The following is a 25,538-nucleotide window of genomic DNA, read 5'->3' on the forward strand; positions in this document are numbered from 1 at the left end:
GGGGGTCCCTCGGGACACGGGGCAGTCCCGGGTTGGGGTTCCCCAGAGTGAGGGGGCTTGGGGGCTGGCATTGGGGGTTTCAGGCTGGGGGTCACCCAGGGCGGGAGGGTTCCGGGAGGCGGGGAGGGGGGAGGGTCCAGGCGCCCCCCATCTCCAGCTGCACCCCGCGCTGTTCATAAAGCTAGAAGCGTGGTCGAGGTAGAGTTGCTTTTTGGGCTGGGGTCCGAGTGAGGTAACTTTGCTTCCTCTTTGGCAAAGGCCGGGGTGGGGCCGGGGGCGGGGCCGGCGGCGGGGGCGGGGCCGGCCTGGCGGCGGTGGGCGCTGGAGCGGAGGTGGGCCCCCAGCGCCTCCCGCCCGCTTACCAGCACCTCGCACGCCAGGCAGTGGTAGGTGCAGACGGGCACCCGCAGCGGGGCGGGCGCCGGCTGGCCGTAGTAGCAGAAGCCGGTCTGGTGGGCCGCGGCCGCCGCCTCCCCCTCGAACGCCGCCTTGCACTGGCGGCACAGGTAGTGGTGGGCCACGTCCACCGTGGAGACCCCGGCCGGCTCGGGGGCCTCGGGGGCGGGCAGCAGGCTGCCGGGCAGCAGGCTGATGAGGGTCTGAGGTATGACGGGATTCATGGGGAACAGCCCCTTCTTCATGCCGTACAGCTGCTGGAAGTAGCCGCCGGGCAGCGGGGCACTGAACAGAGAGGCCGGGGCCCCCGCTGGCACGGAGAAGGGCAGGAACTGGGTGCCCAGGAGTGCGGGCACCGTCGGCTTCAAACTCTTCAGGGTCTTTAGGGTGGGCGAGGTGGGGTTGGCCACGGTGCTGGGAAGTCCGGTGGCTCCGGCGACGGACACTCCGGCGGCTCCCGGCTCTGGCTGGGTCTCCCCGGCGGGCTCCAGCGCTGAGCCGAGCTGGCTCTGAGGTAAGGGATGTCCTGGCGGCGTGGAACCCAGGAGTCCGGTGCTGGGGGCGGCGGAGGGGCCTGCTCAGAGGAGGGGGAGGGGAAAAGCATTGCGGGGAGGTCAGCATGGTGGGCTGAGAGTCCCTGCCCCTCCCTGCCCACCTGGTCCCACTCTATCTGTGCCCCCCCCCGCATAACCATGGGAACTCCACCCCAACCCAGAGAGAGAAGGAAGTTGGGAAGGGGGAGGGGAGCCGGGGTGTAGGAAGCTGGGAGTGGGAAGGGAAATACGGGAGGAGAGGGGAAGAAGGGTGGGAAGCAGGGGGGCACCGCTAGAGGAGAGGGAGTGGGGCGCATGCAGAAGGGGGACAGGGGAGGTGGAAGGTGGGTGGGCCCGGGGCGGGAGAGGGAGGAGCAATGTAGAGGCATGGGGTCAGTAGGAGGACGCTGGAAGCAGGGGCAGGGAAGCCCCCTTCCCCCCCTTTCCCCTACCCCCACTGACACCACTCACCTCTCCACGCCCTTCCACTCACCTGTGGCGCCGGCTGCCGGGGAGGCTCCAGGGGGGACTGGCAGGAGCGGGGGCCCTGGCACCCCTTCGTGGCCCTCGCTGCGCAGCTGGGCCTGCACGGCCTCCTTGAGCCGGGCCAGGTGGCCACGGGAGAACAGGTGGCCACGGCAGGAGACGTAGAAGTCGTACTTGACCTGGCAGACGCGGCACTCAGCCCGGGGCTCAGGGGGGCCCTCAGAGGGAGCCCCAGGGCCCCCCTCACCCAAGGCCACCTTAGCCTTCTTCTCTTTGGCCCGTGCGTTCTGGAACCAGACCTGGATGACCCTCTTGGGCAGGCCGATCTCCTCGCCCAGCACCTCGCACTCCTGCATGGTGGGCGTTCGGTAGGCCTCGTAACATGCCTTCATGATCTTCAGCTGCAGGCTGGACATCTGGGTCCGGTAGCGGCGCTGGCCCAGCAGATCCAGCCCGGCCACCCCCTCTGACACCCGCCCGTGCCCGCCCGGCGACTCTGGGTCGGCCAAGGAGGAGGAAGAGGAAGAGGAGGAAGAAGAGTCGCTCAGATCACCACCAGATGGGCTCCGGGCTTCGTTAAACTCTGATGGCTCCGGCTCGGCCTGGTTGATGCTGTAGGGGACTTTGGCTGTCCCACTATCAGAGACGCCATCAGAGATGTTGGGCATCCCGCCACCGGAGACATTGGAGGTCCCACCACTGGAGACATTGGCCATCCCCCCACCAGAGACATTGGAGATCCCGCCAACAGAGATGTTGGCCATCCCCCCACCGGAGACATTGGAGGTCCCGCCACTGGAGATGTTGGCCGTCCCGCCAATGGTGACATTGGCCATCCCGCCACTGGAGATGTTGGAGATCCCAACAACGGAGACGTTGGCCGTCCCGCCCCCAGGACTCAACTTGGCCAAGGAAGAGGATGGGGAGGTCTTGATGGGGGGGATCCCGGTGCTGGCAGTGCACCGGAACTGTCCCTTGCGTTCCCTGGCACGGGTGTTTTGGAACCACACCTGCACCACCCGTTTCTTGAGCCCCACCTCCTCTGAGATACAGTCCAGCATCTTGCGGGTGGGGTTCGAGTCCTGCACGTACCAGCGGTAGAGGACGTCCAGCTGCTCTGGGAGGATGGTGGTTCGGAGACGCTTGTCTCGCGGAGGCTCCCCTTCGCCACTGCTCCCGCCACCCGGTGACTGGCTCCCGTCCTCATGCTTCCTCTTCATGGGCACCCCCTGGCTGCGGGGCAGCTCCGGCAGTGGGTCATGAGGGGCCAGGAGTGCTGAGCCATGGGCTCCTGGTGGATCTGAAGAGAATGCGGGGGCGTTGCTCTCCAGGGGCTCCATGGCTCCATCGTTCACTGGCTGATCTTCCTTGGGGTCTCCATCGCCCCTTGGTGCCTCTTCCTCCTCTTCCGCCTCCTCTTCCTCAGCTGGTGGCTCAGGCTCTTCCTCCGGTTCCTCTTCCTCTGGCTCTTCCTCTCCTTCTTCCTCCTCCTCCTCATTGCCTTCCACTGAGGGACGGTCATCATAGCATTTCTTGAGGTGCCGCACCAGGTCAAAGATGCACCGGAAGGCGGCTTGGCATTTCTTACAGCTGGGTTGGCTGGTGACAATGCCCCCTCCGGCGCCCCCTCCCTCAGCGCCATTCTTCCGGGCCTTCTGCCTGGCATTCTGGAACCACACCACGATGACCCGGTTGGCCAAGCCCAGGAGGATGGAGAGACGCTCCACCTCGCCGTCCTTGGGGTAGGCGCTGGCTTCAAAGAAGGACTGGAGAGCCTGCGACTGGAACTCGGTGAATTTGGTGCGGGAGAACCGCCGGCTCGACTGACCATCCCGGGATGGGTCCATCCCTCCTTCCTCTTCCTCACCCTGGACCCACCGCCCTTCGGCTTCAGCCAGCGCTGGGGGCACCACCACCGGCACCGGCTGCATCAGGAAGGGTGGGCAAAGAGGGGGGATGCCGGGGGGCGCTGGGGGGATCTCCGTGGGGGCAGGGCCCTCAGACGGCGGGTACATGCTGTCGTAGGTCTTCCGGAACTGGGCAGCGTAGCGGCTGAGGGCCTCAAAGGGCAGGAAGCGCCGGTGAACGTGCTCCTCGTGCGTCTTCAGGATGAGCATGTTGGAGAAGACCTTCCCACAGGTGCCACACCGCAGCTTCTCGGCCGGCGGGCAGGGCAGCGGGGCCACTGGAGGGGGGGCTGTGCCCCCCGGCCCCTGCTTTCCCTCATTGTACTGAATCACCAGCTCGAAGCCGAAGTTCTCCAGCAGAGCCTTGGCCGCCGGGTGGGAGGCCACGTTGGCTTCCTCTCCGCCAGCGTCCTCCTCTGTCTCCGTCTTGGCCGGGGCAGGCGGTGGGGGCGGCGGGGGCGGGGGCGGCTCTTTGGGTGGAGCCAGGATCAGCGGGGCGGACGGGGCCGGCAGGGCCAGGGCCGGCGCTGCCAGCGCGAGCTTGGGCGCCCCCTTGAGGTCGTGCAGGTAGAAGGGCAGGAGGAGCTGCTGCTGTTGCAGCTTGAGGAGAGATTCTGGCACGACCGGGAATGGCGGCAGCAGCGGAGGGGAGAAGAGTGGTGCCGGGAAGGGCAGCGCCCCTGGCACCTCCAGGATCTTGGGGGGCTCGGCTTCAGTGGGGGGCACCGGGGCTGCCTCCCCCGCCTCCCCCGCCTCCCCTGACTCTCCTTTGCTGGCGGCCTCCGCCTTGGCCACCCGGGAGCGGGTCTGGTGGAGCACCGAGCGCATGTGGATCTCCAGGGTGGAGCTCTGGTTGTATGACACCCGGCACGTGGTGCATTTGTAGGGCTTGTCGGAGGAGGGCGGGGGGGCACCGGGGGCCCCCGAGTCGCCCCGGGACGGGGCGCTGGGGTCGGCCGAAGCCTTCTTCATCTTGTGGAGGTGGGAGACGGAGTTGTAGTGGACCAGGAGGATGTTCTTCTGGGTGAAGGACTCTTTGCACACCGTGCACTTGTAGGGCCGCGACGGATCCAAGAACTTGTCCAGGGCGAAGTTGGTGGCTTTCCGGTAGGACAGGGGGTGCCGTGGGTCCTGGAGGGCCGGCAAGGTCTCGGGGGGGCGCTGCTGCTCCTCAGGGGGGGCGGGAAGCCGGACAGGGGCTTCCTCCTCCATGTCGTTGGCCTTCGGAGCTGCGGGGGAGGCTGGGCAGGGCTGGGGGGGCAGGTCGGCTGCTGGAGGAGGGGGCGAGGGGGCAGGGGGGAGTGGGGCTGAGGTGGTGGTGTCTCCAGCAGGGGGCGCTGCAGCGAGGGGGGAGGAGCGAGAGAAAGTTGTGCGGGGATCAATAAAGGAGGCAGTTCTGGGGAGGAGTCCCCCCATATACCCCTCACTCCAGTCCCCCCAGGGGTGAACCCTTCCTGAATCCCTTGCCATCCTCCAGCTCCCATCCCAGCCCCAGGGGGTGCTGTGCCGGTGCTGCCCCATCTCCCAGACTGGCCCCAGGGGGCGCTGTGCCAGGGGTCCCAGCCATTCCCCATCTCCCATCCCAGCCCCAGGGGGTGCTATGCCGGGAGTCCTGGTCCTGCGCCATCTCCCTGCCCGTCCCAGCCATTCCCCATTTCCCATCCCGGCCCCAGGGGGCGCTGTGCCAGGGGTCCCAGCCATGCCCCATCTCCCAGCCTGGCCCCAGGGGGAGCTCACCTGTGGGTGCGAATTCACACTCCCCCCTGCACTCAGGGTTGGGGGCTGCTCCTGTCTCAGGAGGTTCGGGGGCAGGGCTGGGTAGGACTTTGGTGGCAAAGTTCATCTCCACTGTGGTGGCCTGGGCAGAGAACGAAACAGGAGAATTAAATGAGTTATACCAGGCCCGGACCCCGTCTCCCAGCCTGGCACTCAGGGGCACGGTGCTGGGGGGGTCCCAGCCTGGCACTAGGGGGCACGGTGCAGGGGGGTCCCAGCCTGGCACTAGGGGGCGCTGTCTTGGGGGGGTCGGCACGGTGCCGGGGGGTCCCAGCCTGGCACTGGGGGCCGCTGTGCTGGGGGGTCCCAGCCTGGCACTGGGGGGTGCTGTGTTTCGGGGGGTCCCAGCCTGGCACTGGGGGGTGCTGTGTCAGGGGGGTCCCAGCCTGGCACTGGGGGGCCCCAGCCTGGCACTGGGGGGTGCTGTGTTTCGGGGGGTCCCAGCCTGGCACTGGGGGGTGCTGTGTTTCAGGGGGTCCCAGCCTGGCACTCGGGGGCGCTGTGTTTCGGGGGGTCCCAGCCTGGCACTGGGGGGTGCTTTTTCGGGGGGGCCCCAGCCTGGCACTGGGGGGCCCCAGCCTGGCACTGGGGGGTGCTGTGTTTCGGGGGGTCCCAGCCTGGCACTGGGGGGTGCTTTGTCGGGGGGGCCCCAGCCTGGCACTGGGGGGCCCCAGCCTGGCACTGGGGGGTGCTGTGTTTCGGGGGGTCCCAGCCTGGCACTGGGGGGTGCTTTGTCGGGGGGGTCCCAGCCTGGCACTGGGGGGCCGCTGTGCTGGGGGGTCCCAGCCTGGCACTGGGGGGTGCTGTGTGTCGGGGGGTCCCAGCCTGGCACTGGGGGGGTGCTGTGCCGGGGGGTCCCAGCCTGGCACTGGGGGGCGCTGTGTTTCGGGGGGGCCCCAGCCTGGCACTGGGAGGTGCTGTGTTTCGGGGGGGTCCCAGCCTGGCACTGGGGGATGCTGTGTTTCGGGGGGTCCCAGCCTGGCACTGGGGGGGCGCTGTGTTTCGGGGGGTCCCAGGCTGGCACGGGGGGGTGCTCACCACAAGGAGCAGTTTCTCCACACATTCGGGCACCACGTTGTGGACGTGACTGAGATGGACCCGCAGGCTGCCCCTGCCCACCAGCTGCTCCTCCTGGCACAGCGGGCACCGGTAGGTCGGCTGCAGGGCATGCTGGGAGACGGCATGGCTGCGCACCCCCGCCGGCGCCCGGCTCACGTAGCTGCAGTATGGGCAGCAGAACACCTGGGGGGGCAGGGGGGCCGAGAGAGGGGTTGTCAGATCATATGGGAGGGGCCGAAGCTTTTGGGACAGGTGAAAAGGACCCAGGCATCCGGGATGGGGGAATGGGACCCCGGCATCGAAGACCAGAGAGGGGATCCAGGAATCTGGGACAGCTGTCCTGCAGCTCCCAGTCCCAGGAGGTGGAGCAGGGAGAGACAGGGCTGGGCAAAAAGGGACCCAGGAGTCCGGGACGGGGGAAAGGAACCCAGGCATCTGGGACAGCAGCCCTGCAGCTGTCAGCCCTTGGGGCATGGTGGAGGGACCAGGATTGGACCCAGGTGTCCGGGATGGGGAGTCGCCCTCTCCCAGTTGGGGTGCTCACCACGGTCTGGGTTTCCCCCGATGCGCGGCTCTTCGTCTCTGTCTCGTCCAGTCCTGCAGTGTGTGTGGGGGGGTGTGTTAATGACTGGCTCTGCTTCCCCCCCCCGCCCAACCTGCACCCCCTTGAGCCCCCCCGGGGCAGACGGGATGGGTTATGGGAGTGGGAGCAGTTGGGTGGGGCTGGGGGCATGATGAATGGGCGGCATGAGCCCCGCTTTGGAGAGGCTCGCCCCGCGGCCCCACCCCTTCTGCCTTCGACCCTGCCCCCTCCCCCTCCGCGGGAGCCCCTCCCCCCCTGCCGCCCGCCGAACTGCCCTGGGCCGCCAGCCATGCCCAGCACCAGCCCGCTGGCCTCCCCCTTGGGCACAGCCTTGGGGAGCGGGCGGAGCATGCGCGGGGTCAGGGCCACCCAGGCCGCCCGGCTGCAGGAGAGTGAAGCAGGGAGGGCAAAGCTGGAATCTCCCAGTGGGTTGCAGGAACCCAGGTGTCCTGTGAGGGGGAGGAGAGGGCGGAACCCAGGTGTCCTGCGGCAGAGGGGCCACTCACCTGGGGGCGGGGCTTTGTTCAAAGTCTCTTTCTCGGGGGTCGTGGGCTCAGATGCCGACTCCTTCCCTGGTGGGGGGGCAGACGGGATGGGTTATGGGAGTGGGAGCAGTCGGGTGGGGCCGGGGGTGGGGAAATGCTCCCCCGCCCCCGCTTCGTTCCCCCCCATCCCTGCGTCAGTTTTGTTTGACTGGCCCCAGAACCAGACCGTGCCCCTCACTCCCGACCTGCAGCCCCTGCCAGGCCAACCCTCCCCCCCCCGGGCCCTGCCGGTGCCCCTCACTCCCGACCCGCAGCCTCCTGCCAGCCCAGCCCCCATCCCGCCGCCCTGCCGGTGCCCCTCACTCCCGACCTGCAGCCCCTGCCAGCCCAGCCCTCCCCCCCCATCCTACTGGTGCCCCTCACTCCTGACCCGCAGCCCCCTGCCAGCCCAGCGCCCCCCGCCCCCCACCGCCGCCCGGTGCCCCTCACTCCCGACCTGCAGCCCCTGCCGGCCCTACCCTGCCCCCCACCCAGCTCTGCCGGTGCCCCTCACTCCTGACCCGCAGCCCCTGCCAATCCAGCCCTGCCCCCCCCGCCCTGCCGGTGCCCCTCACTCCCAACCCACAGCCCCCCAGGTTCAGGGGGTGGGAAAGTTGGGGCAGATTCCAGGCCTAGGGTCCCCCGCGGGGCTGTCAGTCGCACAGAGATAATTTCTCTCTTTCTCTGGCTCATTTTCCCCGTTCCTTCGTTCGCCCCGCTGGTTGCTAGGCAACGAGTCCCGGTGTCTGTCAGAATCCATGCGGGGGGCGCGTTTCCCCGCAGTCGCTTCGCGCTTGAATGTGTCCCAGGGCGGCATGAGCCTGAAACACCCCGGGGGGGGGGGGGGGAGCAGCAGCCGTGACGGCGCCCGTCACTCCCGATCTGCAGCCCCATGCTCTGCCCGCCCTGGGCTCCCCCCCTTTCCCAGCTCTGGCGGTGCCCCCCCTTCCTGACCCATAGCCCCGGGTACCGGTGCTCCGGGGCACGGGCTCAGCCAGGCGGATGCATCTCTCCAGGGCCGTGGTGCCCTCATCTGTGGGTCGCCCGCCCTGCAGCAGGTGGAGGCGGTGCTGGCCCTGGGCATCACGGTGCCGGGGGGCCCGCAGGTGGGACAGAATGGCGAGGCAGGAAGGAGCGGTGGTGTTGCAGAGCAGGCAGTGGAAGTGGGGGGGGTCGGGACCCGGTGCTGACGCCTCCAACTCCAGCAGGAACTGGGGTGGGGAGAGAGAGATCAGAGGTGTTGGCGGGGGAGCCCCCCCAACCCTGCCCCCAGCACTCCCCTCCTGGCTTCTCACCCCCCCAGAACCGATGCGTCCCCCCCTCTGTTGGTTGCCTCACCCCCATGCCTGGTTGCCACGCCCTCCCCTTTCATTCCCCGCCTCCAGTGCAAGGCGGACCCGCCCTCTCATAGCCCGGGCACACTCCTCATGCCCCACCTCTTCTGCTGTAGCCCCACCCTCCCCTGCTAGCCCAGCCCCTCCTCACCTTGTATCTTGGCTTGCCCTCCTCTGGTCCCCTCCCATCCCCTCTCCCCCAGCTCCGCCCTCTCCCCCAGCCCTGCCTCATCCTTACCTGGAAGCCCCACCCTTCCCCAGAGCCCCGCCCCCTCACCTTGTAGCTTCGCTCGCCCTCCTCGTGCCCCGCCCCCCGCACGTGCAGCCGCATCTTCTCCTTGCTGTTGGTCTCGTAGTCGCAGAGGTTGCAGCGCAGGTGGAGGGGGGTCGGGGCAGGGGCAGGGCCAGGCTGCAGCTCGGCCCCTCCGGGGGTGGCGGTGGGCAAGGCCCCGCCCCCCTCGCGCAGGTGGGCAGCCAGCTGGTACTTGTGGGCGTGCTTGTCAGTCTTGAGGTGCAGCTGGAAGTTGGCCTTGAGCTGGGTGCCGTAGGCGCAGAGCCGGCAGCGGTGGAGATCCCCCGCCACCTCCTTCCACTCAGCCTCGGGCAGCCGGCGCGGAGCGGTGGAGTGCCGCAGCAGCTCCTCCACACTGTCCGTGCCGAACCGCTGGCACACCAGGCAGCCGAAGAGCCGCTCCGATGCCACTGGCACAGCCAGTGGGGGGGAGGCAGGGGCCGGTGGGGGCAGAGGACATGGGGAGGGGGAAAGTGACACCGGAGCCGCTGGGGCTGGGGCAGGGAGAGAACGAGAGAAGGGGAAAGAGAAAGAGGAAAAGGAAGAAAGAATGAGAGAAAAGGGAGGAATGAATAGGAAAGAAAGGAATAAAGAATGAACAGGAAATTGAAAGAAAATGAACAAGAGAGAACGAATAAAAGAGAGAAAGAAAGAATGAGTGAATGAACAAACGAGGGAGAGAGAAGACAAAAAGAATGAACAAATGAAACAGGAAGAAATGAGGAATGAATTAATGAGCAAGAAAGGCAGCCAGAATGGGGAAACAATTGAAAGAATGAATGAGAGAGGAAAGAGAGAAAGAATGAATGTGTGTGAGCAAGAAAGGAGGAATGCATGAACAAGAAAAAAGAGGAATGAAAGAACAAATGAATGTATAAGAAACAATGCATACAGAAGAAACAATGAAAGTAAAGAAGGAAAGGATGGATGGATGAATGAGAGACAGAAAAGGAAAGAATAAAAGAAAAAAGGAATGAATAAAAAATGAAAGTGGAAGGAAGGAATGAATGAGAGAAAGAATGATTGCGAGTCAGAAAGAAGGAAGGAAGAAACGAATGAAAAGAAAGATAGGGTGAAATGTAGAGAGAAGATGGACAGAAGAGAATGGATGAAATCTGTTAATATTGACCTGAAAAGATATTTTCCCTACTGCCCCTACAAACTCTCTTGGGGGATCCCAGCCTTTCCAGCCCCCTCCAGATTCTCAGTGTCCTGCCCCCTGGAAAGAGGAAGAGGAATGGTGGGATGGAGCAGGAGGGAAGGGATGGGAATTTCAGAGGTGGCAGGAGGGTTGGGAAGGCGGCATGGAGCTCACTGGTGGGGTGGACGTGGGGAAACATGGCGAGGAAGGAGCGACATGGGAGGACGTGAACAGGGATCCCCCTATTGATGGCCATCCCAAAGTTGGACCCCATTGTTGGCCAACCCAACATTGACCCCACTGTTGGCCAACCCACCCAAAATTAACTACTGAGGAGAATGGGGGGCACAGTGTGGGCAGAAGGTCACTGGTGGTGATGGTGGTGACAGGGGGAGATGTGAAGGCATGGTGTGAGTGTCACAGTGAGGCAAAGGGCCACAGCCCCTTACCTGGTGCTGAAACCGCCCCCTTCCTCCCAGCAGGACCCAGTGGGTGGAAGCCATTGAGCAGCAGCTGGGCTGGTTCCATGGGCTTCTCCACCCGCAGTCCCGGGACGGCGCCGGTGGCTCCTGCATGGTGGTGGCCATGGTGGTGACCCAGAGCCTGCACCCCATAGAACTGGAAGAGCTCGGTCTGCGGCTGCTGTTTCCCCCCACTGCTGCCCCCCGGCTGTCCCAGGAGTCCGGGCAAGGCCAATGGCAGCCCTTGGTGGAGGAGAAGCACATTTTGCATGTGCTTTTCCGATGTCATGTGGATGCGTAGGTTGCGGGAGATGCCGGTCTCATAGCTGCAGACTTTGCACTGCCAGGACGTCTTGCTCTTGGTCTCTTTCTCCTCAGGGGCCACAGGGGTCGGGGCTGTGGGGGTGGCTGGCGGCACCGGGTGGGCCCCGCTGCTCGTGTTAGCTTGGAAACCCTGAAGGTTGGCTAGATGCTTGTCCGACTGCATGTGGATGCTGAGGTTCCCCTTGGTGGTGGTGGAGTAGTTGCAGGCCTCACAGCGGTACGGCTTATAGCCACAGTTGTAACTCTCGCCGCGGGCAAGGCGTGGGTGGGGGCCTCCAGCACTGCAGAAGGCGCAGTGGCTGTTGCTCTCAGGATGCTTCTCCTTCATGTGGACATCCAAGGTCTGCTGGTACTTGTAGTGCCAGTTGCATTTGGGGCACTTGAGGGTTTTGCAGGAGTTGCGGGAATGCAGCAGGGACATGTGGCCAGAGAGACTGAGCCCAGGATAGGCCATGGCCGTGTATTCGTCCCCAAAGCCAATAGGGACCCCTCCAGTGTTGGGGTTGACCCCGCTGTTGGCCAACCCAACATTGGACTCGCTGTTGGACTCATTGTTGAGCTCGGTGTTGGCCAACCCAACATTGACCTCGGTGTTGGCCTTCTCTGGTGGTGGGTCATCTGGGACGTTGGTGCCTCTGGGTGGGCTTTGGCCATGTGAGCTTTGGTCTGGCAGAAGCCTCAGCCCATCCTCTTCTTCCTTCCTGCCTTCAGCCTTCTCCTCCTCTTGCTCCTCCTCCTCTCCCCCGTTGGCCCAGTCCACGCTGCCGGCCCTTGAATCTTTGGCATCGGGTGGCTTGCGTCCTTCTTGGGGGCTTCTCTCCTCCTCCTCCTCCTCCTTCATTACATTCACCCATCCACTACACATTCCGGCGCTGAGGTCCACCCTGCTGGTGGGGTTATTTGGTTCTAGGAAGCTGAGGGCAGTGCCCTGGAGAATGGCGGGAACCCCTCGGGACAGGGTCCGGCACTCCCCGGGGCTGAGTCGCACCCCATGGGCTGAGAGGGCATGGGATGCCAAGGAGCGGCCCTGTCGGAAGGAGAGACGGCAGACCAAGCACAGCCAGGGTGGCCATGATGGTTCTTCCTCTTGGCCAACTTTGGCTTCCCCCATCCCGTCCATGACGGCATCTTTGGGTTCGGTGGGAGAGTTTTTGGCAGAGGTGGTGGGAGCAGAGGCCCTGGCTAGTCGGTAGCTGCGGAAGGCGCCGGATGGGGGCTGCTCGCCCGGCGCTGAGGTATTCTGGGACATTTGGTCAGTAGACATAAAGCCTTGGTTGGGGCCGCCATCTTGGACGTGGAGGGTGGACACCGGCAGTGTTGCCGTGGCGCCAGGGTAGCCCTTTGGTAAGAGAACATGGCCGCCGCTGAGGAGATAGGCTGAGCCATCAGGGAAGAAGAGCAGATGGGCTGTGCTGCCACCATCTTCCACATCCTCTTCATCGTCATCATTGCCTCCTTCTTCCTCCTCCTCCTGGCCATCTTCCCTAGGGGCCGAGGGATGGAGGAGGGATGGGCTTGGTGCTACTAGGCTGAAGCCTGCCTGGAGTTGTGGGGCGGACAAGATGGCTGCTGGGAGACTGGCGGGGCCTGGTTCCAGCTGCGGGACGGGGCTGGGCCTCATGGTCTCAGCGGGGGAAGGAGAGGCGGAGGGGGGGTCCGGCAGGGAGGGTTCTTTGGTGGCTGGAGGGGCGGAGGGGTCCTGAGGTGGCCAGCCCGCAGCCCTGGCATCCTGCCCGTCGGCCGGGGGGGCGGAGGAGGAGGAGGAGGAGGAGGAGGAAGAAGAGGAGGCAAAGTTAGAGGGAGCGTCCATGGCGGTGGAGGCAGGAGGAGCGTGGAGGGGTCATCTCAGCGCAGGAGCCGAGACCCTGTGGGGGGCGGGGGGGGAGAACAGAGTGAAAGAAGGAGGGTGAGAAAAAAGGAGTGCACGGGAACCCCCGCACGCCCCCCGCGTCCCCCGTCCCCTCCACACAGCCAGGACCCATCGAGGCTGGGCGAACAGAGCCCCCTATGGGGCAGGGCCTAGTACTGCATCCCCCCACACCAGCGACCAGGGCCCTGCTCCTCCCATCCCCTGTGGCCCCTGGGCGGGGACTGGCCAGCTCAGGGGGGCTGGGAGTGGGGTGCAGGGCCTGTCCCCTCTATGGGGCGCTGGCTGGAGGATTGGGGTGCCAGTTGGGGAGGAACTGGTGGGGGAGGGGGAGGTTGTTTAACTTGCAAATAAGAGGAGTTTATTTAACTTGCAAACCCAGGCTGGAGGAGGAATTTCCATTGCAAATGCAGCTGGACACAGGCCGGGAGTCACTGGGGGGGAGGGGGGGGGGCAGGACACAGGGGAGGGGCTGAGAACCACAGGGGGCACTTGGGGAGCTTGGGCTGAGAGACAGAATTGCCAGGGCATGGGACCCCTGAGACCAGCCTGCTCAGGGGAACCAGGCCTAAGAGCGGCGAAATGCACCTCCACCTCCCGGATAGCTAGATAGAGGGGGTGCAGGTGGGTGGATGGATCGGGGGGTGCAGGGTGCAGGGGGTGGATGGGGACAGGTGGATGGCTGGATGAATGGATGGGGGGTGGGTTGGTGCAGGGGATGAATGGATGGGGAGTGGGTGCAGGGGGTGGGTGGGGATGGATGGATGGATGGGGGGTGGAGGGTGCAGGGGGTGGGTGGGGATGGATGGATGGATGGATGGGGGGTGGAGGGTGCAGGGGGTGGGTGGGGACGGATGGATAGGGGGTGGAGTGTTCCGGGGGTGGGTGGGGATGGAAAGGTGGATGGGGGGGTACAGGGGATGGATGGATGGATGGGGGTGAGTGCAGGGGGTGGATGGATGGATGGATGGATGGGGGTGGGTGCAGGGCGTGGATGGATGCAGGTGGGGGGAGGCCATAGTCTGATATTCATTCCTACTCATCCCTTGCCGTAGACCCCTCCATTTGCAGTCATTCGGCCCCTGTTTCCCCATCCATCCCCCCGTCTCTCTCCCCCTTTTCACCCCCCACCCCGTTCCCATCTCACTCCGTCTCCCATGTCTCCGCTGGGGCGAGGGGAGGGGGAGTTCCAGGCGGGGGGGGGGGGCGGACTCCCCCCTCCGAGGGGAGTCTTGTGGATGCAAATCACCTCATTAAGGAACCAGCGGCTGGCAGGGTAATTAGCCTGGGCCTTGTATTTCTTATCAGCGACACAAAGGCAGTGGGTGGGGGAGGGGAGAGAGATGGAGGGAAGAAAACAGGGGCTGGAGGGAGGGAAAGGGAAGGATGGAGGGAGCGAGGCAGCGGGAGACAGGGAAAGAAAACGAGAGAGGGCTCGGGAGAGCGAAAGGCTGGAAAAGAGGGTTGGAGGCAGAAGCCAGACGGACGCAAGGAATGAGACAGAAGGAGGGATGGAGGGAGGGAATGAAACAGACAGAGGAGAAGGGGGGACGACGACGCAACAGACAGGAAAGAAGAGAACGGAGGAAATGGAGGAGGAAGGAGGGAAGGAGACAGAAGAGGAGGAAGGAGGGAACGAAGCAGGGAGAGGAGGAGGAAGGAGGGAACGAAGCAGGGAGAGGAGGAGGAAGGAGGGAAGGAGATAGAGGAGGAGGATGGAGGAAACGAAGCAGAGAGAGGAGGAGGAAGGAGGGAACAAAGCAGGGAAGGAGGAGGATGGAGGGAACGAAGCAGGGAAGGAGGAGGAAGGAGGGAAGGAGACAGAGGAGAAGGATGGAGGGAACGAAGCAGGGAGAGGAGGAGGAAGGAGGGAAGGAGACAGAGGAGGAGGAAGGAGGGAATGAAGCAGGGAAGGAGGAGAAAGGAGGGAAGGAGACAGAGGAGAAGGATGGAGGGAACGAAGCAGGGAGAGGAGGAGGAAGGAGGGAAGGAGACAGAGGAGGAGGAAGGAGGGAATGAAGCAGGGAAGGAGGAGAAAGGAGGGAAGGAGACAGAGGAGAAGGATGGAGGGAACGAAGCAGGGAGAGGAGGAGGAAGGAGGGAAGGAGACAGAGGAGGAGGAAGGAGGGAATGAAGCAGGGAAGGAGGAGGAAGGAGGGAAGGAGACAGAGGAGAAGGATGGCGGGAACGAAGCAGGGAGAAGAGAAGGAAGGAGGGAAGGAGACAGAGGAGGAGGAAGGAGGGAAGGAACGGAGAAGGAAGGAGGGAACGAAGCAGGGAAGGAGGAGGAAGGAGGGAAGGAGACAGAGGAGGAGGATGGAGGGAATGAAGCAGGGAGAGGAGGAGGAAGGAGACAGCGGAGGGGACAGAGCAAGGCAGCGATGGGGGGGTGACCCAGGGGTCCATGCCGCAGGCGGTGGGGGAGGGGCGGGGTCGGCGCAGGCTGATTTGGGGCGATTCATGTTGGGGGGGCGACGGGGCAGCAGCGACTGTCAATAAAACGAGCGACATGTCGAGAAACCAGGCTGTGGGGGAGGGGAGATGCCCTGTCCTGTTGTCCCCCCCCCCCCCCGAGCCCTGCCGGTGCCCCTCACTCCCGACCTGCAGCCCCCTGCCAGCCCAGCCCTGGCCCCCCCACCCCGAGTCCTGCCGGTGCCCTTCACTCCTGACCCGCAGCCCCCTGCCAGCCCAGCCCTGTCCCCCCCAACTCTGCCGGTGCCCCTCACTCCTGACCCCGCAGCCCTTAGCCCAGCCCTGCCCCCCTGCTCCCCTCACTCTCACCTGGGGGGCAGGGCTGGCTTGTGGCACTAGTTGGTGGGAGACGAGAAACGCTCGTTACCAGCCTGGGGAGCCCCAGCCAGGGGCCTGTTGGAGCAGTGGGTGCATCCCCGAGAGGGGAGCTCCCGGCTCCTCCAGCCCCGTTCCAGCAGGGGGCGCTGGGGGGGCAGTTCCCATGCCGGGTGGGGGGCAGGAGGGCAGGGCCTGGCTGGGGGTTGGGGGGGGAGGGATGCCTGCGGTGGTTGGCCTTTCTCCTAGGCCTGACATCCCACAATGCACAAGGGCACCCGTTTGCATTGAATTTGCATACAGTCGTGAGCCCTGGGTGTCTAAGAGGCTGCTCTGATCTTGTTCTGTGTGCGGACGGGGTGGGGGAGGTGTGGACTGGAGGCTCCACCCGCTCATCTGCATATGCAAATCTGCAAACCCCATCAGAGGGCCCAGGGCAGAGATACCGTAAAAACAACAACATCCTCTGGCTCTCTTGTGTGTGCACTGATTGTGTGTGTGTGTGTGTGTCGGCAGTGTGTGTGTGTGTGTGTGTGTGTGAGCATGTGTGTGTGTGTGTGTACCGACTGGGTGTGTCGGCAGTGTGTGTGTGTGTGAGCATGTGTGTGTGTGTGTGTGTGTCGGCAGTGTGTGTGTGTGTGTGAGCATGTGTGTGTGTGTGTGTGTGTGGGCAGTGTGTGTGTGTGTGTGTGTGTGAGCATGTGTGTGTGTGTGTGTACCGACTGGGTGTGTCGGCAGTGTGTGTGTGTGTGTGTGTGTGTACCGACTGGGTGTGTCGGCAGTGTGTGTGTGTGTGTGAGTGTGTGTGAGCATGTGTGTACCGACTGGGTGTGTCGGCAGTGTGTGTGTGTGTGTGTGTACCGACTGGGTGTGTCGGCAGTGTGTGTGTGTGTCTGTGTGTGCACGTGTGCGTGTACCGATCAGGTGTGTCAGCTCTGTGTGTGCATGTGTGTGTGTGTATCAATCGGGTGTGTCAGCTGTGTGTGTGTGTGTATCGACCGGGTGTGTTGGTTGTGTGTGTGCACCGATCGGGTGTGTTCGCTGTGCTAGTGTGTGTGTGCATGTGTGTATCGATTGCGTGGGTCAGCTGTGTGTGTCTGTGTACGTGTGTGTACTGATCGGGTGTGTCGACTGTGTGTGCGTGTGTGTGTGTATGTACCGATTGGGTGTGTGTTGTGTGTATTGATCAGGTGTGTCGACTGTGTGTGCGTGTGTGTTGTGTGTATCGATCGGGTGTGTGTCATGTATATCTATCAGGTGTATCAGCTGTGCAGTGTGTGTTGTGTATATCCATCATGTGTGTGTTTTGTATACCGATTGGGTGTGTGTTGTGTAGATCCATCAGGTGTGTCGACTGTGCATGTGTGTCTTGTGTATATCCACTGGGGGGGGCTGTGTATATTGATTGGGTGTGTGTTATGTATATCCATCAGGTGCATCGACTCTGTGTGTGTGTTGTGTATATCAATGGGGTGTGGCAACTGTAGGTGTGGTGTATTTCGACCAGCTGTGTGGCTTGGATGTGTGTTATGTGTATTGATCGCATGTGTGTGTGTTCTGCACGTTGATTGGGCGTGTCGCTTGGGGGTGTGTTGTGTGTATCCATTGTGGGTGCTCTTCATGTTGTGTGCGTCGATTGTGTGCCAGCTGTGCATTGGTGCACTTGCTGTGTGTGTCGACTGCACACATGTGCTCCTGTCCTGTTTGAGCCGAGTGTGTCATTGTGCGACCCTGGGGGGATGTTTGGGGGCTGTTACAGAATGCGGTAGTGCAGGGAGCCCTGTCTCTGTGTGTGCTGGGTTGTGTGGCTCAGTGTGTTGTGTTTGTGTAGTCGCAGTTGAATGACCCATCTTTTTTGAGGGTAGGGGGTTGCATGTGTGTTGACGGGGATGTTGTGTATTTGTGTGAGATGTTGTGTGTGTTCCTGTATCTCTTTGGGGGTGCTGTGTATGACTGTGAGATGCTTGTGTATATGGTGTGGTGTTGTGTAGTGGTGTGAGGGTGGAGGTTTTGGTTTGCACCTATATGTATATGGCGTGTGTGATGGGGGGGTATAGAAGTGTCTACATGTGAGTTGTGTGTGTCTGGGTGTGAGTGGTTGTGTGTACATTATTCAGTGTCAGGGTGCGGGGGGGGTGTGGCTGACAGCAAGTGTTGTGTTACTGGGGATTGTGTGGTTGTATCTGGCTGTGGGAATGGATTGTGTGTGTGTGAGAGAGAAAGACGGTGGAGTGTTGGTGGGGTGGGTTGTGTTACTGTGGCAAGGAATGGGAGGGGGATGTGGTGGTGGCTGTGTTGTTGCAGGGGGGTTGTGTTATTGAAGTAAGTGCTGTGATGTTGTTTTCCATTTGGAGATTATGTCAGGTGGGTTTTGTGTTGTATTTGTTCTCTGGTTGTGTGTTGTGGGTTTCTGTTGTGGTGTAGCGTGCAGTCAGGGTGCGTGGGTGTCTTTAGGGTTTGTGTTGGAGTCATATGTTTGTTGGGTTGTATTAGACAATGGTTCTACTTTGTTTGTTGTGACTGGTTTTCTGGGTGTCTGTTGTGTACTTTTTGTGAGGGTTGGGTTTTGTGTGTGTTGTTGGTTGTGGTCTGTGTTTCTTGTGGGTTTTGCATTTTGCATATTGTTGGCTGGTTGTCCTTTCTGGTTGTTGTGGGTTTTGTATATTGTGTGTTATTGGTTGGATTTTGTGTCAGTTGGTTGCGTTTTTGGTGGGGGGTGTTGTGGGTTTAGTATTTTGTGTCTTGGTGGTGGAGTTTTTGTGGGGTTGGGATTGGGGCTTTGTGCATTGTTGTTTTGTGGGTTTGCGTTGTGAGGGGTTTATTGTCGATTCTGGTTTTATTGTATGTTTCTGGTTTTATTGTGTGTTCTCTGCGGTTATGTGATTTGTATTTTGTGTGTTGTTGCTTGGTTGTGCTTTTTGGTGTTTGATTTCTGGGGGGTTGTGTCACCATTTGCGGGGGGTGCTTTGTGAAACCTTGGCGGGGTTTGTATGATTGTGTGTTACATTTGTCATGTTGTGTTTGGCTTCATTTTGGGAGATGTGTTTGTGCTGGGCTTTTGTGGTGTTTGCATTTGCTTCTTCATTTGCCTGTTGTGTGGCCTGGTTGTGTGCAGCGTCCTGCTGGCTGGACGTGTTTTGCGAGGGTGTGTTTTTGTGTGGAGTGTCGGTTGGTTGTGTTTTATCTTTCTGTTGTGTGGGACTTCAGAGGTGAGGGGCTAGCAGTTGTGTTGTGGGTCTGTATTGTGATTCTCTCGTGTGCGGTTGTGCGCTGGGTACCCCTGCCTGGTTGTGTTTTGTGTGTGTTGTGTCCTGCTGCCAGGTTGTGTTTGGTGTGTTTGTGTTGCTGTCTCCTCTACTGTATCCCATCACGAGCCCGTTGGGGCTGCTACACAACTCAATGCGCACAGAACGGCAACAACCTCCTTTGGGCCTCAGCCAGAGAGAACAAGTGATTCAAACACCCCATACTGCCCAGACGGGGGGAGTCCCATAAAACCAGAGAGAGAACCCAGGAGTCCTGTTTCCCAGCCCCCCGCTCTAACCACCACGCCCCACTCCCCTCCCAGAGACAGGGAGAGAACCCTGGAGTCCTGGCTCCCAGCCCCCACTGTAACCGCCCCCCTCCCGCGCTTTGGGTTCTATCCTGTGCGGGGGGAGCGGGGAGCGAGGGAGCGAAGAAGCAGGTGACGGAGGAAGAAGGATTGTAAAATCGATGGGCTGAGCCAGCCAGGGCACGGAGCTGTCGCCCACTGGAATATATGAGCTTCCTTGATACACTCCGTCTTCCACCCCTCCGCCGGCCCGGCTTCTTCCTTCCCTCCACCCCTCCGCTGGCCGGCTTCTTCCTTCCCTCCATCCCTCCGCCAGCCTGCTTCTTCCTTCCCTCCACCCCTCCGCCGGCCTGGCTTCTTCCTTCCCTCCTTCCCTCCGCCAGCCTGCTTCTTCCTTCCTTCCACTCCTCCGCCGGCCCAGTTCCCTCCTTCCCTTCACCGGCCTGCTTCTTCCTTCCCTCCACCCCTCCGCCGGCCCGGTTCCCTCCTTCCCTTCATCCCTCCACCGGCCCGGCTCCTTCCTTCCTTCCATCCCTCTGCTGGCCCGGTTCCCTCCTTACCTCCATCAGCCCGGTTCCCTCCTCTCCATCCCTCCGCCGGCCTGGCTTCTTCCTTCCCTCCATCCCTCCACCAGCCTGCTTCTTCCTTCCCTCCATCCCTCCGCTGGCCCGGCTTCTTCCTTCTCTCCACCCCTCCGCCGGCCCGGCTTCTTCCCTCCCTCCATCCCTCCACCAGCCTGCTTCTTCCTTCCCTCCATCCCTCCGCCGGCCTGGCTTCTTCCTTCCCTCCATCCCTCCGCCGGCCCGGTTCCCTTCTTCCCTCCATCCCTCTGCCAGCCTGGTTCCCTCCTTCCCTCCACCAGCCTGGCTTCTTCCTTCCCTCCATCCCTCTGCCAACCCGGCTCCATCCTTCCCTCCATCCCTCTGCCGGCCAGGTTCCCTCCTTCCCTTCATCCCTCCATCCCTCTGCTGGCCCGGTTCCCTCCTTACCTCCATCCCTCTGCCAGCCCGGCTTCTTCCTTCCCTCCATCCCTCTGCCGGCCCGGTTTCCTCCTTCCCTCCATCCCTCCGCCGGCCCAGTTCCCTCCTTCCCTGCGCCAGCCTGACTCCTTCCTTCCCTCCAGCTGTCCGCCGGCCCGGCTTCTTCTTTCCCTCCATCCCTGTGGCTTCCCTTCATCCCTCCACCAGCCAGGTTCCCTCCATCCCTGTCTGCTTCCCTCCACACGTCCGCCAGCCCGGTTCTCTCCTTCCCTCCATCCCTCCGCCGGCCCGGCTCCTTCCTTCCCTCCACCCACCCCACCCCCTGTTCCCCAGTCCAGATGGAGGGAAGGAGAGAAAGGAGAGGGGACAGTCTCTGGGGCAGTGTGTTTGGGGGGGCTGCTCTTCCCCCCACATTGTTCCCCCCACCCATGGAGGGTACGGGGGGGGCATGGAGGGTGGCTCTCGCAAAACCCCTATTGCTCCTTTCCCCTCCCCCACTGTCCACATCCCCCACCCCATCTCCCCTTTGTCCCCCCCCACTTCCCGACATTGCTACTCCCCCAACCCCCACCTCTGGCTGTAGCGGGGACAGGAGTGGGTGTCTGGAGCCAAACAAGGGGGCCCAGCTGGAGGGGGGAACCCAATACCAGGACCCCCAGCAGACAACCACCCCCGTCTGGGCCTGGCCCTCACCCCCCCCACACTCCTCGTCCCATCCCTCCTTCCATCCATCCCTCCATGCCCCATCAACCCCTCCCTCCATCTCCACATCCCCTCCACCCCTCCTTCCATCCATCCGTCCATCTCCACATCCCCTCCATCCCTCCTTCCATCCCCGCACACCCCTCCTTCCATCCATCCTTCCCTCCATCCATCCCTCATCCAAACCTTCCTCCGTCCCCAATCCCTCCATCCCCACACTCCTCCATCTCCACATCCCCTCCATCCCTCCTTCCATCCCCGCACACCCCTCCTTCCACCCACCCTTCCATCCCTCCTTCCATCCATCCCTCCATCTCCACATCCCCTCCATCCCTCCTTCCATCCACCCTTCCATCCCTCCTTCCATCCATCCCTCCATCTCCACTTCCCCTCCACCCCTCCTTCCATCCATCCCTCCATCTCCACATCCCCTCCATCCCTCCTTCCATCCTCGCACACCCCTCCTTCCATCCACCCTTCCATCCACCCTTCCATCCCTCCTTCCATCCATCCCTCCATCTCCACATCCCCTCCACCCCTCCTTCCATCCTCCCTTCCATCCCTCCATGCCCCATCCTCTATCCAGCCTCCCATCCCTACATTCTCCTCTCCAGCCATCCTTTGCTTCATCCCCACACACCCCTCCATTGTCCTGTCTCAGTCCTCTCTCCTCCTCCTCCTCCCCCCTTCCTCTCTCATCTCCTTCCCCTGCCCTCTTCCCTCCTTCCTTCTTGCCTCCCTCCCCCGTTCTGCGGGCTCCCCGCCATGCATCCTCTCCCTTTCCCCCTCTGGTCTGTCTCCTTCCCCTCCCCTCCCCTCGCCCTGTCCCCTCCCCTCACTCCTTTCCCTTCCCTCCCCTCCCCCATTTCCTCCCCTTGTTCCTTCCCTTCCCCTCCACTCGCCCCGTCCCCTCCCCTCCCCTCTCTCCTTCCCTTCCCCTCCACTCGCCCCGTCCCCTCGCTCCTTCCCTTCCCCTCCCTCCTTCCCTTCTCCTCCCCTCCCTTCTCTGCTTCCCTTCCCCTCCACTCACCCCATCCCCTTCCCTAGCTCCTTCCTCTCCCCTCCCCTCGCTCCTTCCCCTCCTCTCCTTCCCTCTCTTTCTCCTTCTCCCTCTTCATTCTCCCCTCCATCATTCTATCTCCCCTTCCCCCTCTTCACCCCCCATCCATCCCCCTCTGTCTCCTTCGCCGTCTCCATTCCCCTCCATTCCTCCTTGTCTCCTTCCCCTCTCCATCGCCCTCCCTCCCTCTGTCTCCTTCCCCCTCTCCATCCCCCTCTCTCTCCTTCCCCCGTCCATCCCTCCTCCGTCCCTCTCTGTCCCCATCCCCCTCTCCATTCTCCCCTCCATTCCCCTCTCTCTCCATTCTCCTTCCCCCTCTCCATTCTCTGTCCATCCCTCTCTGTCTCCTTCCCCCTCTCCATTCCCCTCCATCCCTTTCTGTCTCCTTCCCTCTCTCCATCCCCCTCCCTCTCTCCTCTGTCTCCTTCCCTCCCCCCTCCCGTTCACACGCTGCCAGCCGGAGTGAAGCGATGGGAAATCGATCCCACTTACTCTGCTCGCTGGAAGAGGGGGCTCCGCCGGGGGTGGGGATGGGGGGGGAGCTCGGCTCCGGCCGCTCCCCTCCTCCAGCGCCTCCCCCTGGCTCAGGCCCGGCCCGCGGATCGATCGGGGCGCCGCCGGGGCTTCCCCATTGATTTACACTCGTCCGCGCCCGCCCTGCTCCGCTCCCTCGCTCCGGAGCTGCCGGCAGCCGCGCCACACAATGGAATAATCAATTTCCCTCCCCCCCCCCGCCTTCCAGCACCCCGGCGGGGGGGGGGCGGCAGGGAGCAGGTGCAGCTGAGCATGATGGGAAATGTAGTCTCTCGCCCCCCCGCAGGCTCTGCCCCCCCCCCGCCTCTGCACCCTGGGATGGACAAAAGTGTGTGTGAGGGGGAGCCGGGGGGGATGGGATGGGCGTGTCTGACCCCCCCTCCAGAGCAGGTGCACTGCCCCCCCCACTGCCCCACAGCGGCCCCTAGGGGGGAAGGTCCCCGAGTCCCCCCTGGGGCTGGAGCTGGTGACCCTAGAGGGGAAAGGCCTCGTGCCTCCCCTCAGCAGCGCCCCCTAGAGGCAAAAGACCCCGAGCCCCGCCCCTCTGAGCCAGCCAGGCCCCCAACCTATTCCTACAGTATCATAGCCCCCCACAAGCTTTCCCCTCCCGACCCCCTTGCGAGGGAGGGCAGGACTATTCTCTGCATGTTACACTGGGGAAACCGAGGCACGGAGCAGCTCAGGGGGTTCACCCGACCCCCAACCCCTCTCACCCACCTCACCCCACCCCTGACCCTCCAGCCCTTTCCCAACCCCAATCCTCCAGCCCCTGCTAACCCCCACCCCCACCCATTCCCCCAGCCCCCATTGCTCCAATGCCCCTCCCCCCCACCTTCCACACACCCCTAGACCCACATCCCTTCCCCCTAATTCTCCCCCACACCTCATCCCCTGACCCCCTCCCCATCCACCCCTGACCCCAGAGCCCTTCGCTCGCGCCCCCTACAACCTCCCCATCTCCCCTCCACCCCACGGTCTTTCCCTCGTAATCACCCCCCGCCCTCTTCAGCCCGCATCTCCTCCCCGGCGGCCTCTGGGCTCCCTTCCCTGGCTGGTGGCGCTGTCAGGCAGAGAGAGAACAGCAATAAGCAGCTGTGCCCAACCCCCCGGCTCTAACCACTAGCCCCCACTCTCCTCCCAGACTCAGGGAGAGAACCCAGGAGTCCTGGCTCCCAGCCCCCCTCCCACCTCTAACCACTGGACCCCACTCCACTGCCAGAGCCCGGAATAGCACTCAGAAGTCCCTGCCTCCTGGTCCACAAGGAGTTAACCCCATCTCCTCATTAAGGACCCCCCATCCTGCAGCTCCTAATTGCAGCTTTCCGGTCACCATAGCAACTGGGAGCAAAGAAGCGAGACAGACGCAGTTGGCGGGCCGGGGAGTGAGACAGAGAGAGAGAGGCCAAAGACATCGGTTTCCCCAATCCCTTAGTCGTCTGGAACTACAGCTCCCAGAATGCCCTGCTCCCTCTGGTACTACAGTTCCCAGAATGCTCTCCTCCCTACAGAACTACAGCTCCCAGAATGCCCTGCCTTCTTGGAACTACTTCGCCCAAAATGCCCCACTCCCTTTGGCACTACAGCTCCCAGCAGTCCCTGCTCCCCTCAGAACTACAGCTCCCAGCATGCCCCACCCCTGGAACTACAGCTCCCAGCATGCCCCGCTCCCCACCACTGTAGCGCGAGGAAGCAAATTAATTCTCCGAAAAGAAAACTCCAGCCCCCCCACGGCCCCGCCCCCTCCCAGCCCCGCCCACTTACGGCCCCGCCCCCTCCCAGCTCCCCCCTCGCAGCCCCGCCCCCTCACAGCCCCGCCCAGGAGGCGCCGACAGCTGGGACCAAGCAGGGAGCTGGGACAGGGGCGAGGTCGGTGCTGGCCCCGGGACCCCGCCAGGAGACCCCTTGAGCAGGGAGTGGGGCGGGGCTGAGCGGGGTGCACGTGCTGTCGGGAGTGGGCCGGGCAAAGGGCGCCGCGGGGCAGGGAGCTGGGCTGGATGGGGATTGCTGTGGGGTAAGGAATGGGGCTAGGTGGGGGTAGCCATGGGGCAGGCCTGTGTGAAGTGCACTATACTATGGGGAGTGGGGCAGGGGCACTGTGGGGCAGGGTGGGGGTTGCCATAGGGCAAGGAGCAGGGCTGGGTGGGGGTCACCATGGGGCAGGTTGTGTGAAGTGCACTGTGCTATGGGGAGTGGGGCAGGGAGCTGGGCTGGGGCACTGTGGGGCAGGGTGGGGGTTGCTATGGGGCAGGGAGCCGGGCTGGGTGGGGTCACCATAGGGCATGTTGTGGGGCAGGCCTGTGTGAAGTGCACTGTGCTATGGGGAGTGGGGCAGGGTGTTGTGGGGCAGGGTGGGGGTTGCTCTGGGGCAGGGAGCTGGGCTGGGTGGGGGTCACCATGGGGCAGGCCTGTGTGAAGTGCACTGTGCTATGGGGAGTGGGGTAGGGGGTGCCATGGGGGGGGTCAGTGGGCTGTGTCCAGGGGTCGCTCCGTGGCTCACTCCCCCTCTCCTGCCCCCAGAGAGGCCGTGATGCCGTCGGGCAGCATCGAGGTGGAGGTGAAGTTCACGGCCGGGCCGGGTACGGAGGCCAGGCTGGCGGCGCTGGGGGCGGCCCTGGCCGGGAGCTCGTCCTTCCGCGACCGCTATTACGACACCCCCGACCTGCGGCTCACACGGGCCGACCACTGGCTGCGGCTCCGCCAGGGGGCCGGCTGGGAGCTCAAGTGCCCCCCGGTGCCATGCAGAGAAGCCGAAGGCTCCAGCCACAGCCCGGGTGCCCCGTCCCCGGAGCCGCCAGCAGAGGGCGCCGGAGGCTCCAGCCACGTCCTGGGTGCCCCGTCCCCGGAGCCGCCAGCAGAGAGCGCCGGAGGCTCCAGCCACGGCCCGGGTGCCCCGTCCCCGGAGCCGCCCGCCGTGGCCACCACCTACCAGGAGCTGACGAGCCCCCGCGCCATCGTGGGCCGGCTGTGCGGGGTGCTGGGCGTGGCCCCCGCGCCCGGCTGGGACCAGGTGCCTGGGGCCGTGGCCGGGCTGGGCCTGCAGGAGTTTGCCAGCTTCGTGACCTGGCGCCGCAGCTACCGGCTGGGGGGCCTGCGGGTGGACCTGGACCAGGCGGATTTCGGCTACACCGTGGCCGAGGTAGAGGCCCTGGTGGGGGCCCAGCAGGAGGTGCCGGCAGCGCTGGAGGGGGTGATGCAGCTTCAGCGGGCACTGGGTGAGTGGCATCTGGGGCACTGGGGGG

At 63.5% G+C, this 25,538-nt stretch overlaps 2 protein-coding genes across 7 annotated transcripts in view; one reads left to right on the forward strand and one right to left on the reverse strand.

Annotated features, from left to right (window-relative positions):
• Positions 1-25,538, forward strand: part of THTPA (thiamine triphosphatase) — a 41,150-nt gene that overhangs the window by 14,602 nt on the left and 1,010 nt on the right. For 4 of the 5 annotated variants that reach the window (XM_074969301.1, XM_074969305.1, XM_074969302.1 and 1 more), the window contains exon 4: positions 24,817-25,511. In XM_074969301.1, the coding sequence (XP_074825402.1) occupies positions 24,817-25,511 (695 nt within the window). Of the gene's footprint in view, positions 1-24,091; positions 24,166-24,816; positions 25,512-25,538 lie in introns of those variants that run through there. The other variant, XM_074969307.1, reaches the window with a different exon arrangement.
• On the reverse strand, positions 174-22,482 carry ZFHX2 (zinc finger homeobox 2). 2 transcript variants are annotated; one of them, XM_074969299.1, is made up of 10 exons: positions 22,258-22,482; positions 10,481-12,681; positions 8,876-9,384; positions 8,235-8,475; positions 7,247-7,312; positions 6,702-6,754; positions 6,137-6,340; positions 5,060-5,180; positions 1,423-4,659; positions 174-970 (listed from the first exon to the last, which is right to left on the reverse strand). In XM_074969299.1, exons 2-10 carry the CDS (start codon positions 12,624-12,626, stop codon positions 174-176), a joined length of 7,374 nt encoding a protein of 2,457 aa, XP_074825400.1. In that variant the 5' UTR covers positions 12,627-12,681; positions 22,258-22,482. The 2 variants fall into 2 exon arrangements, with proteins under 2 accessions (XP_074825400.1, XP_074825401.1); XM_074969300.1 differs by lacking the exon at positions 22,258-22,482 and adding an exon at positions 15,465-15,496.

This window comes from Natator depressus, chromosome 13 (genome assembly GCF_965152275.1).
Source record: "Natator depressus isolate rNatDep1 chromosome 13, rNatDep2.hap1, whole genome shotgun sequence".
NCBI classification, from domain to species: domain Eukaryota; kingdom Metazoa; phylum Chordata; order Testudines; family Cheloniidae; genus Natator; species Natator depressus.